Source organism: Pundamilia nyererei, unplaced genomic scaffold, assembly GCF_000239375.1.
Source record: "Pundamilia nyererei isolate P.nyererei 1_Seehausen unplaced genomic scaffold, PunNye1.0 scaffold00155, whole genome shotgun sequence".
Classification (NCBI taxonomy): Eukaryota; Metazoa; Chordata; class Actinopteri; order Cichliformes; family Cichlidae; genus Pundamilia; species Pundamilia nyererei.
The window spans coordinates 693,209-715,034 of record NW_005187556.1 but is presented as its reverse complement, the minus strand read 5'-3'; the positions used below and the strand labels follow the sequence as shown (position 1 = coordinate 715,034).

Sequence of the window (21,826 nt, the reverse complement as noted above, 5' to 3'; positions counted from 1 at the left end):
GTAATGAACTAATCATTTGATTCAGGTCTGTTGACCCAGGGTGATGTCTAAAACCTGCAGGACACTGGCCCTCGAGGCCTGGAGGTGGACATCCCTGCCCTAGAGCCTGGATCTCAACGTTATTGAAGCAATGTAGGGTCATTTTGACAGATAACAGGACAAACATTAGCAGTGTCCAAAGAAGAGCTTTAAATGTCCTTCCAGAAGCCTGAAGAACAATTCCTGAACAAAGCAATTATGTGAAAGTTTGCCTAAAAGAGCTCAGGAAGTGTTGAAGAGTAAAGACAATCATACCAAATACTGACTTTCTAAAAAAATAAACAAACAAAACCATTTAGATTTCACAAACATATTTTAACAGTTTCTTTAATAATAATGTTATAATCTATACAAACGTAAAGAGGAGTTAAATATTTCAATCTTGTGGGTTTGACCTTGTTTTGTCAGTTAAGACTGCCAAATGCACATTCTGCATTGTTAGAGAACAGAGCCAAGAGGGGGCCATAGCTAAGTGACTGAAGGACCATCAAATGGCCACGAGCTGAAAAGAGCTGATGGAGGGCACAGAAGCCACTTGACTGATAGTCATCTAAATGTACTTGGATTCCCATATGTCCATATAGATGTGCATGGTGCTTTGGTAAAGTGTTTGCTGTATGAAGCAAGGGAGAAGGGAGACATTTGAAGGTCTTTGCAGGAAATTAGTTTTCCTTAAATTAGAAAAAATGAGTTTATTTCCATTTTAATAATGCAACACTTTTTCCTCCTGAACTGTCTGACCTGTCGAGCGTTGCTTCCCCATACACAACAGCCAAACTGTCAGTATCGATCCACTCACAGTCCCTCGATAATAATTCACACCTTCCTCGCCTTCCTCAGCTTTTAGTTCTTCCTCCGTTATGAGCACCTCAGGGGGAGAACATATGCTCATTTTCTCACTCCCCAAGAACCTCACTTCTTTCATTTTCAATTTCTTTAACAGAAAAGAACCTTGTTTAGATCAAAGTGACCTGAAAAACAAACTTACAACATGTTTTTAAGAGAGTGTTTTAACTATGTCACCTTTCTCTCATCATCTCCTCAGTTTGGTGGTGGATGGTGTTAGACCCATGAAGCACTGCTGTAAAGGGTTCTGCATCGATGTACTAAAGCGCCTCGCCAAGATTGTAGGCTTCACCTATGACCTTTACCTGGTGACAAATGGGAGGCATGGGAAAAACATTGACGGGGAGTGGAACGGCATGGTAGGAGAGGTAAGCCTTCGAAACCTCTTGTATGCTGCCTGTTATTTGTGGGACCAGGGGGGATGTGGGCAATGTTGCGCTGCCGTTAAGTCGGCAGGAGATCTTTTCACAATGTTGGTTCGACATCTGTGTAAAAGGTGGAGCCAGCCTAGCAGGACAACAGGAAACAGGCACTGCTGTTGTAAACATCTCTACATTTAGGAGACACCGAGGTTTTTAATGGTCTAAGCAGAGGACTGACTCAACCAGCATATAGATGACATGCTTCTGATTACAGGGTGTTGACTAAAATTACACAGTGATAGACACTAGAATAGGCTGGCCCATCTATGCATTTATCCACTCATTTGTCCAGTCTCTTATTCAGGTTAGGACCACACTGCTACCTGTAATAGTAGGCATGATACTGAGTCAATAATCTTCATCGTGATAATTCAGGAGTTTTATATGTTGTTTCATAAGCATAAGAACCCGAGTTTTCTGAGTGACAGCTGTGTGCTTGGTTTCTCCTTGTTGAAATGAATAAATTTGATCCCTTATTTGTTTAAAACAAAGCATAATATTTTGTTTTGTTTAACTCTTGCATGAAAAAAGAAAAGTATAAATTTGTACTACATTTTTGCCATCAGTTCTTTTCCTTAGCAAAGCTATTTATGTTCTGTTCAAGGGTGTTTGTATTTAACGCACAAGTAAATAACTTGTATCTAACTCTTGTCACTCTCTGACAGAATGCAAATAGCAGCATGTGGGAGAGATAAAGTGGAAGTTTATAAAAATGTGTGCTCAGTAGCAAAAAGATCCAGCTTGCACACAGCATTTCCTCTGGGAGTGTGTTCTAAAATTTCGCAGCCCGGCTCACAAACACACCATGACCCTTTTTTGTGTGTCTCAGTAAGATATTGTAGTTATGTTTTTAATTCTCCGTTTTCCCAGTACAGAGTGCTGCTATCATTTTTCCTACTCTGTTTTTCTTTCTTTTGTTGTGTTTACAAAAAGGGGTTTGATTCGAGGGCTCCTGTGAAATTCTTTTTATTCTGCTTCAAACCTTTTAAAACGTGACCCATTGAGAGAGAGGATTGGACCTGAATCGAAGACGGAGCGAGGAAATATGGAGGGAGTCTGTCAGAAAGATTAGTGCTGGAGAAGTGTGTGTGTAAGTGTGAGTGTGAGTGTGAGAGAGAGAGAGAGAGAGAGAGGGACAATGCAGACTGTGAGATTGCTTGTACATGACCATGTGTGTCTTGGCAGATACCATGGTGTTTCTGTGATGCCAGTCCCCCCTGCGGCGGCTGGATTAATGAAGTTGGTTTAACATGGAGTTAAACATGGGAATGCAAATTATCACAGTCTATGTGTATTTGTGTGTGTGGACTTTGTGAGGGCAGTTTTATTTCATACAAATGAAGACAGTTTTGGAAAAAGTCATACGTTTCTGGTGGCTAAGGTTGAAGATTGCATGTCGTTTTGCATAAGCATTTACTCGACTTGGCATGAGCTCCACAAGTCTGTGCAGTACCTTGTAACATGTTATCCCATTTGACAACGTTCCAAAAACATTTGTGCATTGCCAGGACTATTTGGCTTTCCACATTTTCCAGTAATCGTTCGATGGGATGGAGATCAGGCGAGTGCAGAGTCCGTGGCACCTCCTTGATGGGCGACCTCATTTGTATGGTGGTGCACTGAATGCTTCTCAACAATGATTAATGTTTGACACTCCTGAGCTTCCAAAGATATTCCTAAAAGAGCACATCTTTAATATTCGTTGTATGAAAATGTGACTGTGATGCCAGCAGCATGGAGTATTGACCTTCATGCTTTTCCAGTAATTTGCCCCTACCTTTGTTTACCATGGTCAAACCTACTCATGGTGTCTTCTTGAGACACTGAAGGCCTATTGACCATTGGATTACTTTGGATATCCTGTAAGCATAATTTTTAAATATGCAACGTGGAGTCTACTGGTCCTGACTAAATATTATTATTATGTGATCACATTGTGAGGACAGGCTGTGTATGCTGTGCTTCATTCTCAGATAGGCCTCAGAGATGCAGGTGGCCTTCTTTCTTGCATTACAGCTGCCTCTTGCTCAGCTTTGCTAAGTAACTCATTAAGCTGCCTAATTATCGCAGCAGACAAACACATGTGCACAGGGACAGCTCCGCCCACATGAACCCTCTTTTTTTTTTCTTTTACTTTACCTGTAATATGCACTTCTGTTGAAAATATGCAGCAGTGCACTGTTTTTATTTGTTTGTCCTTTTCCTCCTCTGTGCTGCTATTTCATCCTATTCCAACCAACCAACTATCATATCCTGTCAAAGTTACATATCACCAAGACAAATGCGTATAATCCCTCAGACATCAGCAAACCTCAGTGACCTTGCTTCTCAAGTGAAAGACTTTATAGTTGGGCAGTTTTTCCTATTTTTCATCATTTCTATCAGAACCTATATTATGACCTTCTTCTCTGAATGCCTTCAATCAGCCAGTCATTTCCTGCATTCTTAAAGTTATTTTTTTTCTTCACCCTTTACAGTGAATCACCCTAGTATAATCATTTTTGTTCGCAGCTTGCAGCAGTGAAGCACTTCCTAAAGAGAAGTGTCACAGGTGTTGCTTTCAGACCTCGCTGTATTCAAAAATCTTGAAATTAACAAGTTGAATTAAGTGGGGTAATTACCATGGAATGATTGAGTTTGACAAGCAGAGAAGCAACTAATGACAGGTTATGAAAAGTGTGAAACCTGTGCGTTATCAGACTCTTAGAGAAGTTTATGGTCTCCAGAGGCGTCACAAACTATTTTTCCAATAAAAAAAACTTTAGTGGTTGAACAGTTTCTGGCTGGATTTATTCGAAGAAGGTTGATTGATCTCATGCAGAGAGTGTTGACTTGCTCAGTATGTATATCATAGGCAATAAAGGGCATGAACATAGAGTTTTTCTTTTCTTTTCGGTCACTCTCATCTGTGCTTCTTTGAAGAACACAATGTGGCAGTGAGGTTTATCTATTAACCAATAAGTATAACGTAGCAAAAAAGAGAAGAGAGAGTAATTCCAGTGCGACAGTTATAAACACTTGAATTCATTACATTTTATTTATTTGAATAGTCAGTCAACATCATTGTGATCAAGTGTATCTGCAGATTTTACTCCAAATAGTAGACTGTAAGATAGTGCTGTAAAAAAAACTGTCAAATACCTACACCAATATGCTTCCTGGGGTATATTTGCGCTCAGCAATACATTTTGAATACCGTTACACTCTCGATGTTAAAAGTATTGGCTGTATCTCAAATAACTGAACCCACCATGTATTAAGCTGACTTTGGACTTTATTTTGAGGACTGTCCTATAATGTCCAGCAATGTTTTTCAAAAAATTGGCAAGAGATAACAGTACATGGTAACTGATGAGTAATAGCTGGCAGTTGTTGTTATGTTGCCATCTGAGCTTGCTGGGTTGTAACTGACTTCAGTTAAAAAAAATACAAAGTAGAATTGTAAGAAAAGACAGCTATATAATATAAATGTGTTGTTCATAAGCAAACAGAAGGGAAAAGTGAAGGAATACAGCTGTGCACTGTAATTCAGAGCATGATATCATTTGAGTAGCATGAGATAGGAGAACAGTTGGAGAACTGTAATGCTAACCCACCGGCAGCATTGCTGCCAGTATTTTACTGATTATCTACACATAAATCTTTAACAGGGTGGATGTGGGAGTGAAAAAGGAACAGAAATAAAAAATAAAGATGTAACACTCTGCATCAATCAGATTTAACTGTATCACACAAACTTTCATTATTGCAGCTGCTGATTTGCTGCGTCTGTAGCAGTTATCATCTTTCACCATCTTTATAGGTGTAATTTACCATATTTAATCATTAGTGATTGCATTACAGACATATCTGAACAACATCAGTAACAAAACTGGAGGTAACTGTAAGATGCCATTTTACATGGGAGATAATCATCTATTACCAACACAGTCTCCTGAAACAACACTGATTATTATAATGCAATAAAGTTAAAGTTACTAGGTTAAAAAAAACAATCAATGGATTGGAGTTTATTGTATGTAAATATCAACGTTATTAATCTAAGTATAAAAAGATGAAATAGATCGTTTTTCGTGTTGGTCCCTTTGCCAACCTAAAACCCGACCGTTCCACTGGCCTCTCTTGCAGCACCAGCCAGTAAATGAGCTGCTAAACTGTGACTGAAGTTGTCCAGTTGCAGGAGGTTAAAACAAATTAAAATCCTAATTAGAGGAATGTTGCTGCACTAACGAAAGTGGGAGTGTCAGAAGCAGCCAGTTAAACGCTCAGTATTTGGTATTTTAATGTTTCTTGCAAAAAGTTAAAAGACCAAATACAAAGAATTTTTAATTATTTCTGCAATGCCTAGTTGGTGATTAGTGGTATAGTAGAAGTTGAGAATCCTTCATGGAAAAATGATGGAACAACTTTTCAGTCAATTGTCCAATTACTTTTCAGCCTTTGAAAATGGAAGACTGATTAAAAATGGCTGTACATGCAAATAGTTCATACAATGCTTTTTTCTCACAGTTGATAACTGTGTGAAACAATGTATCAATCAGTGCTTAAGATTTTAACAAATAAGGAGGAAGAACATTTTAGAGGCTACTTTATGAGCCTGATGAAAAGCATCTCCGTTGTGTCTGCTGAGAGACTGCAGAGCCTTTTGTCTTTCACAGACTTTTGGTGCCAGGCCAGACCTGACTAATGAACTTCTGGTCAGCAGCCAGCTCCTCTAACCTCCACAGTCCCTCTGCTGCAGTCAAGTAACCTCTGCTTCCTGCCAGGCGAAACACCAACAGGGCTGTGAATCCCCTGACTTCGTCACCTTCTGTCCGCCTGAGCCTCGTTTACAGCTGCCTGAGGAGCTGTGAGGAGGACCACAGCACAGCTTCATGTTGCAAGTCATGGAAAAAGGATCCCTATGCTGTTTGTTCAAGGTGTTTTAGTTATAGATAGTTATAGAGCATAACATTGTAGCTCTATCCTACCAACTGCCATCCATTGAGACCAAAGAGGTATATTTTGGTTAGTGCTTTTTGAAAATACACATTTGCCAGAAGAAGAAGAGCTGGTCTGGCTACATTCCAAGAACTAATCCAAGAAGCGATCAAGAAAATTCCACCTGTTAATGTGACTGTCCAGTGCTTGGCTGGAAAACCTATATGATAAAGTGAGCATTGCATGAGGTAAAATTTATGTGCTATAACTGCCTATAGAGTCTGTTCATCTTGTTGCTTTCTTATTTTCTGATGAGAGTGAGAGGTTGGATCTTGCCAGGAAAAGTTAAGATTCTTCCTGGTGGGTTTTCGGTCTCCACCGGGAACGATCATTTCAAGAATTCTATTCATAATTTTTATGGACAAAATTTCTAGCAGTAGTCAGGGGATGGAGGGTGTCAGACTTGGTGGTCTCAGGAGCTCTGCTTTTTGCAGATGATGTGGTTCTCTCTGGGTGACCTGCAGCTTGGTTTGCAACTGAGTGCAAAGCATTAGCAGTTCCAAATCTGAGGCCATTGTTCTTAAAAGTAAAATGATGGAGTATCCACTGCAGGTTAGAGATGAGTCGCTGCCCCAACTAGAGGAGTTGAAGTATCCTGTAATCTTATTCACAAGTGAGGGGAGAGTGAATTAGGACAACAACAACCTGGTGAGGATGCTATTCTGGTCTGTTGTGGTGAATAGAAAGCTGGGCGGAAAGCAAAAACTGTCAGTTTACAAATTGATCTTTGTTTCTATCCTCAGCAGTCACAAGTTGGTAGTGACTGGAAAGTGACAGGTGTTGTTTGTGTGCCAACACAGAGTTTCTTTCCTCCAGGGTATGGACTTCTTTCAGATTTGCCACAGGACATCAGCTTAAATCAGGTTTTCTTGGTGTGTAGTAGCTGTGAAAGTCATTAAAAGCACTTAGAGTTTGTTATAGTGTTGCTCATATAAATAGACACAACATGCTGATCTGAAATGATAGGTCTACACAGAACCAAGTTATGGCATTTCTCCTGCACAATGACTATGAGAAACTGTTGTTTCTGTCTATTCCTTTTTTATCTGTATACAGCAAAAATGTAAACATTATTTTTTTTTAAATTGAATCAGCTTTGAGTGAATCTGTTTTTTCTTGGTTCTTTTTACCTTGTATATAATGTTTTATAGCTCTTTGTGTTTAACTTCAGATCTCCTGTTTTACAGGTGGTGTCCAACAGGGCAGACATGGCCATCGGCTCACTCACCATTAATGAAGAGAGGTCAGAGGTTGTTGAGTTTTCGGTTCCATTTGTGGAGACTGGCATCAGTGTCATGGTTTCGCGCAGTAACGGCACAGTATCACCTTCTGCTTTCCTTGGTAAGAAGTTTTTAATAAGGTACACTTTAGCATTTTATAAGTCTGTCATTTCTCCAAGTCAAGCTTAATACCTGTAACATGCCTGCCTACCTGCAGATGCAAGCTACTTTGCAACCCATCTCCACCCTAGCTCCTTCTTTTCATTCTGTGTCATCTTGTGTCTTACTTACTGGGGTCAGGTTTTATATTTTCCCTTGTTATTGCTATCGGACAAATCTGAAGTTCTGGTGAAGTTTTTTAGTGAATTTATGATGAAATTACTCATTTTTTAATTTAGCTTTTTTCAGGCTTTTTTCCAATGAAGTATTTTAAACCATCAGGACAAATTGGCAAAAATGCTTAAATCAATACCTTATTTGCTTATATAAGCTGTGTCTAAACACCTGATAGAACTCAATTAGCAGAGGCTCACCTACAATCCAAAAACAATAATTGACATTGCATTCGTAGTTTATGAGATTGCTGAATATGAAGTCTACGTAGGAATGTTTATTCTCCATGTTCAGCTTTAAAGTAGGGATCATAAACTCAGTAGTCTATTTGTATTCCACAAAATTCTGTATACACAACATTAAAATGGGATTTATAGATGTGCATGAAGCATCACAAACCCTTTTCAAGCTCTCTAATGCAAAATTAAATTCTACTCTAAATGGTGCTACATAAGAGGAAGGTAAGAATCCCTTTAAAAAGCAATTCAGGTCAGCTGTGGATGAAAGACGGGTGAAGAAAATATCGCTAAACTAAATTTAAATTTTAACTTTGTGCACTGCACAAAATGAAATACCGGGCTTATAATAGGCCCAGTAGAAAGCATAAAGAATATATACTTAGAAACACTCACATGTTATGCACTCTCTCTGTGCCCTACTTAGCTTGAAACAAACCAAAGGGGATTTTCGCTGTTTTGTTTTTGTCATCAGTCTGACTTTATTCCCTTCCACAGGTAAAGATGAGCTCATCAAAATAACTGAAATTTACATGTTGAAATACTTTTACTAAAAGACATCCTGACTGAGTGAGGTAGAGCTGTATGTAGTTATGTAGTGAGAGCTGTGTGGCAGTAGTTAGAGAGAGATTAGAAGAACAAACAGCTCTTAAAGTATTGACCAAATATCATTTTACCGCTAGTGTGGAACATCCTTCTAAATCCACCTCATTGGCCAAGTGTTTACACGAGGCCCTGAGGTCTTATTAAACAGCAGGCTGGTACTCATGTAAAAGCAGAAGAGTTTTAACTTGGAGGCCTGACCCTCCTGTCTCGTGTTGAATTTAAAGTTTGTACTGAGTTTTTTTGCTTTTGGTTTGACTAGCACCGAAACCACTTTGATCAGGTTAAAGAAAAGAACACAGTTTGTGTTAAAATACACTCTCAAATCTCAGATTTCTACATTTCACACGTCTGCATGGAGTCATCTATAGTCTGGGTTGTTTTTTGTTTATCAATGTTCAGAATGGATGATAACACATTTTCTATCTTACTAATAGGTGAAGGAGGCTGACTACATAGGAGGCACATATAGGACTGCAGTGAATAATAGCAGTGTGAACAGTTAACATTCAAAGCAGCTGGTTCAAGGAGACTGAATTGAATGATTGTTCAAGGGGTCATAATGCAAGACAGCCCTTGTTTTGGATATTTTCATTACATACTTTTTCCAAAACATACAAAAATGAAGGACGCATCCTTTAATGTTCAGCTGAACATCCAGAAAGTTGATTCTGACTTCATCTCAGCTCACTGCGGGTTTCCCAAACCTTATAAACACTCGTTTGCATAATGGTCAAAACTAGCACCGCTGACTAACAATGGGCTGTCAGAGCCATTGTTAGTCAGTCCGTTGCAGTTTCTCCTGCTGAAAACGCAATGTCCATGTGAACATAATCAACTTTGTGGGATTTCCTTACCTGGGCGATTTGTGTCAAGATGTTCAGCTGAACATTTTATAAACACATTATAAAACTATTGCTTGCTGCCCATCAAGAACACCATGCAAATGCTGCACAGTCCTATAATGGAGAGGACAGGTGTAACAGGGCATAACAATTCAAAATCAACCTGAATCAAAATAATTTGATGAAACTGTGGGGTTATACGAGGTGCAAATGAAAATCTCAACTCAACTCCAGACAAAGACCACAGCTAAAACAAATTTAACGTAAGATGTATACGACTTCAGCACTGCTGCTACCTGGAAGTGCCATTGTGTCCACATCCACCTGCGTTAGACTGTATCTCTTATACTGTGTCACAACAGTGACCCTGCAACCTGAGTTTTAGAGACGACAAAGTTGCAGGGAGTCGAGTAGAATGTAATGGCAGTCACCAATAATCTTGGTAGCCAAACAATTTTTTACAGTGTTGAGGTACACAATGGTACAGTACAAATCAGAGTTTGTTTCCCACAGGACATTACTGTGCAGCTCTGACCCTGGGGTCCTATTCACAATGCATGATGTCCAAAAATAAAGCTTGAACATCTGAGACTCTTTCACACTTCCTGGAACATGGTTATCATTAAATCTGATATGGTTTTTGCTTTTTTTATTAGCAAAGTCACATTTTATTTTTTAAATCACAACTACATGAGTCATCAAAAGAGGACCCAGATGCATAAGCTATTATTTACTAATGGACTTTACAATGCTTTCAAGTTTCCTTTAATCTTAAGGATTGTTGAAGGATTAATTAATTAATGTACTAAAACAGCCTTGATAGCTTACATAACGCTGTACAGTACTGTACATTCTTTCTAAATTATGTAAGTGGCCTTCATTTCTGATGTGAATTTTGTCTTTCAGTTGAAAAGGTTCAAACTCCCAGCTTTGCATCTCAAAGCACAGCTCAAAATGCACAGTTAGCTTTACTATTCTCAGCGTTCAAAGAAGCCCCCACAGCAATCCAAGCTAACTTTTTTTTCTCCAGTCATTTTAAAAAATATATAGCTTATGCCTCAATCAAAGTTGGCCTCTCCTAAGATAACACCTCTTAATTTACCAATCTTCTTAGACTAATTCCACGCACTTCCAACCATGAAAAGATGGAATTTGAGAGAAGTAGAGAGTTGGAAGCAGAGAGAAATGACAACAAAGAAAGGGAGTGATGGATGAAGAATGTGCTTAGGAGAAAGAGATGGTGTTACACAGAGAGAGAAAGTCCTGTCATGTACCACTATAAACCCAACACAAACGAGAGAGCGAGAGAGAGAGGTTGAGTGGCTTTGATAGAGAGACTGATAGAGCTGTGTCAGATGCTCTCAGATATTTTAATCTGAGCAGCGGCTGGTTGACATGCTGCTGCGCATTTGTGTGTGTGCGTGTCGTGCAGACCAGATGAGATCATACCCTGTAGCAAAAATGACTTGTTAACACAGAGCAGCGTCTCAGGCGACTACTTTTTAAACCCACCATCTGTGCTTAAAACCTGCCTGTGTGAATGAAGCGCATATTCTACTGCCACACATACTGTGTGCATGACGTTATAAATCAGACCTGCAGAACATCATACACTGTATGACGAATTATGTCATAAATAGTTTAAATAGTTCCTATCATATTGTCCTATACTGTCCGTTTCTCTATAGCCCTTAAAGCCCAGCCTGTAATAAAAGTGCAATTTATTTATTTTTTTCATTTTTGCTTGTTTAATAACGACCAAGTCTGCTCTAAAAGTTCACTAATATTCCTCCATCATAGACCTGACTCCTTCGCAGGACTCCTTAAGGGATTGATTTCATACTGGCACAGCTGCAGTAGTACATCTATCCATCTGTCAGAGGAGATTTAAGAGACAATCTGAAACATGTCATGGTTGGACGGAGGTGCAAGGCTCCTAAGGCCATTTTGTCTAAAGTCTGCTGGGCCACAGGGCTGACAGCAAGTCCATACTGTTGCTTTGGCCGTTTGTGTGTGCGTATGTGTGTGTGTGTATGGGCACATGTGAACGCATGGAATATAAAAGAAAAAATTAGGGTCAAACAGAGGTAAGAGTGAGCACAAACACGTAAGGAAAGGTCAACGCTGAAGGAAATAATCAAGTGAGGAAGAAGTGCTCTGAGAGGCAGGGCAATCCTTTCTGACGGAGGAGTCTCAGAAAAGCCAGAGAATAATAACAAGAGGTGAAGAGGGAAACACGTGCAGGCCAACAAGAGGCCAACTGTGAGAAAGGCAGCTGCAATATGTGGACAAACCGCATGATGCTCAACTTGTTTAAAATGCACTTGCTGTCCGTTAGGCCTTGTAAAGAAAAATAGAATAAATGGTAATGAATCCTAGGAATCTGATACCATTGTGGTTGACACTGTGGTGTAGTGGTTAACATTGATGCTTTGCAGCAAAACGATGAACGATTTGAATCCACCAGTGAGCTGCTGTCAGTTTAATTAGTGGTTCTAAATTGAAGATAGGTTTAAATGTCAGTTGATGGTTAAGGTGATGAGCTCGTGCACCTATGATATGCTCCAAAACCTAGAATTGGACAAGCAGTTAAGAAAATGTGTGTCATTTATAAAAGCTTTGACTCTTTTTATTAGTTTTAGTTTCTTCTTTCAATGTGGAAGAAAAGGTCATTGGCCAGGGTTTTTATTATATCGACATTATCTTGATGATAAGAATCTCTGAAAATGTTAATGTATAAAATTAAAAGAGACATGCCGCATTCGAGTTATTTTTTTTCTTCATATTTTTACATTTAAATGACAATACAGTAAATCTGTGAAGGTTCTCAGACATCCAGGTCATCGTGGTCTAAGGAGCTTGAAAAAAAAAAGCATCTGGACTTCTTTAAGTTGCTCGAAGACTCGGCTGTCCATCTGCATCCACTGTGAGCCGACCATCTTTGAACAGAGGCGGGGCTTACGACACCAACTCTCTGCCATCTATAATCCAGTTTTGAGATCCCTTCCCAGACGCCTTAACGCCCACTCACATCCTGGGCCATCTGACCTCAGGAAATCACATGATAGGGTGGGGCCAGGTTTCACAATGAACTCACCCGGAACTCTGGCTGATTGGGACCCACACCCATTTTCACACCTTAGCTCGTGTGATTGTGTTACGGGGGTCCATGTCTCTCCCGGGAGACACTCCCACAGGGCTTAAATCTGGGACTTTCCACCATTTGACAGTAGAACTGAAGAAGCTTCTTGGATGGTGGTGAAGTCCAAGCTCCTTAGACGACAATACAGTAAATGAAACCAACAAGAATAAAGCAGTACAGTACTTATAGAGGCTATTTTATCTTAAATAAAATAGATGCATTCTGCAGTGGACTCATTGGTTTGATATCCTCAAAGTTGGGCTGAGCTCCTTCTTTCTGTTTTCAGTCTCATGCTCTTCTGTCAGGTTCTTGTGTTCAGTTTGAAAAGCATGAAAACATTTTCTATGGCTTTAAATATTTAAACTGTCCTACTGCAGTCCCCTTTTTTCAAACCTGACATCCTCTAAAGCAGCGTTTTCTCACTAAAACCTTGTTTGATGTCTCTGTTCTGGTCTTTCTCTGTACTTTTCTTTCATGGTAGCAAAACATGACATGAGAATGCATGCAGATACCTCCTGCACTTTGAACTGCACATGCTTGAACTTTTCCAAGGGTGCCCTCTGCATATTCCCAGACCATTCCCACATTAGGGAATGATCCATTAATAATAAGGAAGTAACTAATTTATCATGATTTGTTGTTACTCACATTTGATTGCATATCTGTTACTGTAACTAATGACTAATTAACAGATTTGAAATACCTAAACATTACTTATTGAGCAAGCTTCTCTCAGCATCAATGAGACAGATAAAATAAAAATGACTGTACAAGGATACTCAGAAAGAACTACATGCTTCCCCTGACCAGAGCAAAATGATCTTGATCCACACATGAATGAATGCATTTCTTTCCTTTTACTCTTCGTCACCTTTCTACCAAGTTTAATGAAATTCAGCTTAGTAGTTTTTGTGTAGCCCTGCTGTCATAGAGATGAATAAAACCATGCCAAAACGCATGCTGTACACCGCCTCAACTCTCGCTTTTGGCAGAGAAATGGCTGACTCTGCAGTTTTTATTGTCCTGGTGCGTTTACTTGCCTGCAGCATGCATTAGTGCTTCTTTCAAAGCTGGGCTCACAGTTTTCTAAAGATTTGTTTTCTTCGTTGTGCTACTGAATGAAAATTTATTATTTATTATTTCTCTGTTTTTTTTTCTTCCTTTACATAATATTTTCAAATCGCTACAATCTAAACTCAGAGTAATAATTGTGACGTATTTAATTCTCTAAAGTCTCAGTGACCTTTGTGAATGTGAAATAGACACAAAGGTCTTATTACAGACACAGAAACCCCAGGCTACAAAGCTGAGAGGGAGACAGGACACACACTCAAAGCCTGGATAATAACAAACACTTAAACTGTCAAGGGACCCAGTAAAGGGGGATGTGAAAATTGAGTGACTGAGGAGAAATAAAGGCAGAGGTGTGTGTGTGTGTGTGTGCGTGTGCGTGCGCTTTGTTTTGAAGAATGGTCAGCTGCAGTAGAAGGCCTGCCACTCATATTGGCATTTCAGAGGTAAAAGCTTTTATACACTAACAGTAAAACAAAACTCCCAAGTCATAATTTGTGAGGAGCTTCTTAAGAGTTTCTGTGAGCTTAGTGAATTCAGCTTCTCAAAAAAAATTCTGTGTGTGTGTTTGTGCTTCTATAAAAGTGAGTGATGAACTATGTTATCTAATGTTCAAAGAGTACTTCACTGATTTAGCATTGCATTCACTGCAGTGTTGTCTCCAGGTGGGCATCTTATGAGCAAACAGGTGAAATTAAGCTGTATTTATTTTTCAAATGCAAGTTTAAATGAAATATTATAATATTTCATATTTCAATATTTCACTTTTCCCAAATGTTTGTTATCATTCAATATTAAGAAAAAAACATGATAAAGCAACAGTGTTACAGTTGTTAATATTACCTCCTATACAGGATTCAGTCATTGTATTGGTATTAATATTCCCTGAGACATTAAAATATATGAGGTAACTGTACTTCTATATGTGTGCCTCTGCACAGTTAAGCTTCAAATGCGTAATGGCAGGCAAACCTAATTGTACTTATCGTTTTCCTTGGCCTGCTGTATACGTAATGCAGATTAGCATACCATTTACTGAAGTACTCTGGTGGGATGAGGCAGAGAAGGTGATCGTAATTGTTTATGGCACTCTGGATTAAGCCGGTAATTATACCAAATCATTGTGAAACTTTGTGCACATGCTATAGAAGCAAATCAAATAACAACTACTTAAACTTGCGTTACAGCAATTCAGCTGTTTCTAATTGTGATACCATACCAACACCATGGCTACCTGTGCATGCTGACCCGGTATCAGTGTTGAACTAGTAAGCTGTATTCCTTATCGTGAGCATTGGTGCATGAGGTAAAATCTCAAAATAAATTAAGCAGATGAACTTTATTTATGCACTTCATACTGTAATGACATTACTGTGTTAAATATGTCATAACTGTGTCCATGTCCTATGCTGTTCAGCTTCTAACTGCATCAGCACTCAGTTTTATAATGTTGTTACCATTCTCACTAAAACAGACTTATGACATAAGGTGACTTTTCTGGGTTATTCTTACTCTGGTTCTATAGAGAACTAGGGTCACCAGTTTGAATCTGTCTATTACTGCTGGGAACATGCTGGCAACCAAATTGAATTAATAATATTGTCACTTTACTTAACAACCACTGCTAAAATACCCCTGAGCAAGGCCGCATAACCTTATTAACCCAACGCTAGGTTCTTGTACTCCAGTGGCTCTGCTTGCTGGCACCAGTACCAGACTGTGGTTATACCTGGTGGCTTCCAGGTGTGAATATTAAAGAGGCCATCTTTGAAAAAGAACACGTGTCTTGAATTGACTTTCCCTGTTTAAATGCACTCCTCTGCAAAATGGTGATGTAGCTGCTGGAAACCAAACATCACTGAGAGAGTACATAACTCAAAGCTAATAGCACTACAAAACCCAGCATACCCATGTCATCGAAAAGTGAAAGTGAAGTAAACCTGATCAAGTTCAATTTTGATTCAACTACACAAAGACACAAATACCTCCCGACAGCTGCAGGTCAATGAATCCACTGCTGTGTCTAATCTGAACTCACAATTTCCCAAACTTTGCTTGTTCAGCGTTCGCTGCTGCTGAGTTTGAAAACGCCTTTACACCAAAAAATGTAATCAAACATATCGAATCACTTCCCTCAGAATATACTAAAGAGAAGCTCAGCACTGCTTCCGAAACTCTCACACGAAATGCTTTGAAATGGTTAAAGAAAAGAAATCATTTGAAATGTCTCACAGATACACAAAAATGACTTGCTACAAAATCGTCATTTGTATGATGCTTAATTGAAATTAAGTACAAGCCACAGAAATGTTGTTTGTAATTCTTTAAACCTACTCGAGCATTGCAACACTGCTGCAGTTGTGCTGCTATTGCCACACAAATTAGCTGCTTTACATTTTGCTATCAATTTATTTATGACCATGGCAGCATAATTCTGTCCAATGACGCTGCAATAAATCCTCTTTTGTGTGGGCACTTCAACAAGGACCGTATTGATTCTTCATTGGTGCTACGCCAGGCACGTGTACATTAACTCTGCTTGTACTTGTTTTGTTTCATTGCACTGTAGTCTGTCGTGCCTGTGAGGTGTTCCTAAAATTAGATATTACAAAGATTATTCTACTCAGTAGCATAATTTTCAACATTCTGTTAATGACTGTTATTATGTACGCTCTCCTCCACTATAACACTAGACACAGAAAACAAAACAATCATTAAACCATTTTCTTTGTATAGGAAAAGTCATTCACAAAACAAGCAGGCAACCAGTATTTATTTATTGGCTTTTATTAAAAACGTCAGTGAGTGCCTTTCAAAAATCAGAACGCGTCATTCAAAACTAGATTTAGAACCTGAAAAGAAATAAATGAATATGAAAATTCAAAAGAAATTTGAAGAAAACATTTAAAGCGACCGTGGGCATCGGCTAGATTCAGCACAAATCCAGCAAACGTATCCATCCAGTCCAACTCTTGATTTAATTTAAAATCATTAGAAATGTATAATTCATTGACTCTTATGCAACTTTGATGTTGTTTTTGTGACACACAGTTTATTACATTATTAATCATCCATAATGTTGCATGGCAAACTTAAGAAGGTTTCACATATACTAAAATAAACTCAGCATTTATTTTCATTATAAAACTTTAATGTGGGTTGCAATGAATAATGTTTTATAATAAAAAAACAAACTATTGTTCTGTAGTCATCCTTTTCCCCGAAACTGTTGTTCATCAATCTTTTTTAAATGTTCTTTCTCTCTAAATGACATTTTAAGGTTGAAGTTACTTTATTGTCTCCCTAAATAAATAAATAAATTTTTATTTATATAGCACCTTTCAAGACAGAAACACAAAGTGCTGCACATAAGATTACAAGTCATAAAAAGATTTTAAAAAAGAGAAAATAAAGCAGGCAAAAACTTAACCAAAGGAGAAAACAGTTTTGGATGAAAGGAACTGCTGCATGAAACCAGACATTACTAAACATCACAATAAAAACATATTAAATGGGTGCACATAAAAAAACAACATCTGAGCAAAGAAGCTGTTTGCACTGTCAACCTTAAACCGATGCAAACATGCACATCTTCATACATAAATTACAGGCACCAAAACCTCTCGCTTTACATGTTTAACAGCACACATGCAATTGGTAAAAACCGCAGTTATCTTGTTCTTTAATAAATGTAACTGTCAGGTGGACAGATTGTTTCCAACGATTGTGTTTAAACAGAGGAACCTTGTTCAGGATAGTCAAACAAAGATTTGTTTTCAAATATTAAACATTATCAATGTGCTGTAAACAACATGCATTATTCACCTATTCATACAAGCATTTCTTTCTGTGCCTAAGTGCTTTCTGTCAGTGCCTTGCCCAAGGATATTTGGCATGTCTATTGGAACGGCCAGGGATCAAACCACCAACCTTCCTGTTAGTAGATGACCCACAGCCACCCCACCTAAAGCACACCATCTGAAACTGATTAGGACAGATATAGCATGAAAAGGAGAAGCTGGTGTGGAGTTGGTTGCAAAGTAGCTTGCAGATGCATAGCAACTTTAGGCAGACTAAAGCAGCTTAAACCACACTCCCAAATGGAATTTGTCACTTAAAGTTGTGTAATCTGACCCATCAGATGATATGGGCTGGCACTGGCATCAGCCCTCTTACTGTGATTTCAGCTGACTTTGTGCCTGCTTGTACGAGCATTAAGCTCGATTAAAATTCAGGTCTCCTTGTGACAGCCTCCTTGTGATTATGATGCATATCTAGTTTGATGCTTTTTCTGTTAAAAATGTATCCTCCATGCATGATTTTGAAAATGTTTCTACCAAAAATTTAATAAAAAGAAAATGATTATCATAAACAGAATGAAATGAAATTATTATTCAATTTAACAATGAAAACCTAGCTGAAATTATAATGCATCGTCGCAGTCCTTGTGGCACATGGGTTGGCAGCCCATGCAGCCTTAAAAGCATATTAACCCTGTCTGGCAGTAAGTTTAATGGATAATCCTGAGCCTCTCCACCTGCTCCCTCACTGTGTGTCTCTCTGCACGGGAGCCACAGCTAAAAGCCTCGTATATAAACGATGCTTGTTACTCTTTGGTATGTCAGCACACAGTCACATTTGATTTAGCATCTCATCCTGGAAGTAACACAAGGAGAGACTAAAGTGTTGATGAGGCGACCCAGTAGCTCAGCCCATCTCTCCAGTGCTGTTTGATTAGTGTTACATCTGCCAATGTCAGTCTAGGCAGCAAATCCCTCACTAATTTGGCAAATCTCAGGAGAATCTGCTTGTTTCCTCTGCCGGCAGTTAGACTAGCACCCATTACTTGATATGAGGAGAGACAATTTCCTCCTGTCTACATCCAGACGTCTAACAATTTAATACAAGACTGCTCATTTGCTGTGTCATGCAGCTACACAGTGGCAGAAACAGAAAGTGTCAATGTGTAAATTATTCAGCACACATTTCTTTTCCTGAAATATATAATACATGGATGCTCGCTCCATATTCATGGACATAATAAAAACATTAAAATCAAATCCCTGACTTGGACTTAGATGTTTTATATTATTTTTCATTAAAATATTTACATCCCATTCAATGTTTCATCACTTCTGTGATCCCTCCTGCTTTGAGATATGTCTTTTCTCTCATTACATTTTTTGTTTTGGTTGAATTTACTATGAATCTGAGCTGACACAGAATAGAACCGACAACAGAATGACCTACAGTATCTAGCTTTGTTTTACTATCTTGGTTTCTATTTTTCTCTGTAATTTTCAAAATGTTCAAATGCAGTCTCCAAACAGTTGATTCTGTTCATCTGGACGTAGCATTTTGGGGGAGAAACGTTTCGTCACTCATCCAAGTGACTTCTTCAGTGTCAGCTGACTGCAGGTTTTCCAGTCTTATAAACAGCACATTTGCATAATGACTGAAACCAGCCCACTGAAGGAACAATGGGCTGGGAGGTCAGTTCCTTAATCTTAATTATGCAAGTTCTCATGACCATTGATCAACAAGCACTGACCAAAACCCACTGATCAAAGACCACTGATCAATGGCCATTCACAGAGAGTTGGGGAATGGCTGCAATCACAGCATTGTAAGATTTCGCCATCTTCATCTTACCATTAAGATGTTCAAATGCAGTCTTTTTACAAAGACAAAAAAAAGCTCAGTTGTACCAGTGGTAAGGTCACGCTTGGAGCTTGACACTCTGCTGTGTCTGAGTATTTCAGGGTAAAAGGATCAAGCTCCTGTGTAAATTAATATGGAGCGAGCCATAACTGCAATTTCAATGGCTACTGGGATGTGAAAACTGTGTGTGCTGTATAGAATCAACCGCCAGAGTCGATAAAACCCTGTAAAAAGTTCAGTTACTTTGCACCAAAATATAGTTTAAAAAGTTGTTGTTGTTTTTTTTTTTATTTCACTTGCAGGTTGAAATAAAAAAAGTGATTTCACTTGCAGGTTGGGGCAGCACGGTGGTTAGCACTGTTACCTCAAAGCAAGAAGGTCCTGGCTTCAATTCCACTATCTGGCCAAACTGTGTGGAGTTTGCATGTTCTCATTTTCGTGGGTTCTCCCGGCTTCCTCCCACAGTCCAAAGACACACTTAGTGGGGATAGGTTAATTGAAAACACTAAATTGCAACCATCCAGGGTGTACCCTGCCTCTCGCCCTAGGACAGTTGGGATAGGCTCCAGTGCGACCTGTGACCTTGAAAAGGATGGATGCAGGTTGTACTTGTACTACAGAGTGCTGACGCTATGATTGTGTGTAGCTCATCCCAGTAAACTATCAAACAACTTCTCTTTGTCGCTGCCTTACGATGCCTCTTGTTTAGATCAGGTTCACAGTGACATTGAGAAACGTGCAGTGAAAAGTTTTTATTTGCTAGTTTAGAACAAGTGATTTAACCCTCTGTGGTCTAAGTAACCCTGTGTGCTAATCCTAACCCTCTGCATATTGGAGGAGCAGACTTTTTTTATAACATCCACTGCACCAGAAACAGTTGGTGCATGGGATGACAAGGGTCTTCTCAAACCTATAGTTGTTGGGCATCAATCTTTGTTCACTGTCCACACAGATTCCCATTTTATGAAGGGGTAATTAGTAAATGTCAGGAAAACTTCCTAAAGTTTTCCTATTCGTTCTTGTGTGTGTGTGTTGGTGTATTGCAGAGCCCTACAGCCCAGCGGTGTGGGTGATGATGTTTGTGATGTGCCTGTCGGTCGTGGCTGTCACCGTCTTCATCTTTGAGTTCTTCAGCCCCGTGGGATACAACCGCAGCCTGCAGAGTGCTAAGAGTAAGTGACGGAGTCGCTCCAGTGTCTGCACGCCAATCAACCCACCACCACTGCTCATTTCACAACATTATTACCAACTTGTCACTTGTCAGTTATGTAAGCGAGGGGGGGCTGATTTGAGGAGGGTGTTTGTCCAAATTATTATAATTAAGCGTTCCGTTTTTTTTTGACTTCACAGGATTCAAAACAATCACTTCACACCCACAATGTGGCTTATTTAATAATAATGAAACAAACACGGACTGCGTGGTGGTGGTTGATGTTGACGTCTTTACAGTACTTGTCACTTCACCATTATTGCAACTATTTACTGTGTGCGTCTCTGCCCCGACACATTTATTTTTAATTAGAACCTGGAAAAGTTGTTCTTTATGTTTTAATAAACTGACACAAGTAGAAGTGAACTCATTTTATGTGACAGGTAGATGTCTGTGCACGCTCGTCATTTTTCTTTCTTCTGTATCAAACCGCTTCAACTTTCATCTCTCTTTATAAGCATGTTTAAATCTTATTCTTATCTTATTATATAATCGTTTATGTCCTCACAAAAGTCGAATAAGCTAAAGTTTAAAGGTCTACTTACCAGTTTTTGGCAGTTGCATCTCTGTCGTCCTCTTTTTTTCCAACATTTCCAGGGTGTCAAATACTAGTGTTGTGTCAGAAGCTGCCAGCTTCTCAGAAATACAAAACCTTGAGACACTGACCATTGCAATGGTATATAGTATAATACGGACTATATAGCAGTCCTTTTTTTTCCAAGAGCATAAAGCTCATGGAAGGGTTTGGTAGCTAGAAGATGGTCCACTTTGGGATCTTTTAACATGCTTTTTGCTTTCCCTTGCTACTTGGTCAGAGTTAATCACCAGATTTAGGAAAATATTATGGTCCCTACACATTAAACATTTAAAAGTAAGGAGGGTCTATATGTGATGAGTTCCCAACTTGTGCTCACACTTCAGTGGCTTTGACAAAACAGTAACATATTATCCATTCTATGACTTAAATACGTCAAATTAACTTCCACTTCACTCAAATATAATACACTTTAAAGTGTAAAGACACTATAAAGTGCCTTGTGGGCTTAATTTGTGCACTCATTACTTGAAGAAAAGGTACTTCAGATACTTCAAAGTAATCCTCCCACACATCTGCACCATATCTACATGCTGACTGTGTTTCCATAAACGTGCAGCTTCACCTTTAATGTTGAACAATGAGCTATAGTCAGTGTCTTTTTGTTCTTTTATTTCTCATCC

At 38.9% G+C, this 21,826-nt stretch overlaps 1 protein-coding gene across 1 annotated transcript in view; it reads left to right on the top strand.

The window, feature by feature from the left end:
* The window catches only part of grin2da (glutamate receptor, ionotropic, N-methyl D-aspartate 2D, a), a 246,033-nt gene that overhangs the window by 184,837 nt on the left and 39,370 nt on the right, over positions 1-21,826 (top strand). The window contains exons 9-11 of the mRNA XM_005745193.1: positions 1,085-1,253; positions 7,475-7,628; positions 20,445-20,570. Of these exons, the coding sequence (XP_005745250.1) occupies positions 1,085-1,253; positions 7,475-7,628; positions 20,445-20,570 (449 nt within the window). The remainder of the gene's footprint in view (positions 1-1,084; positions 1,254-7,474; positions 7,629-20,444; positions 20,571-21,826) is intronic.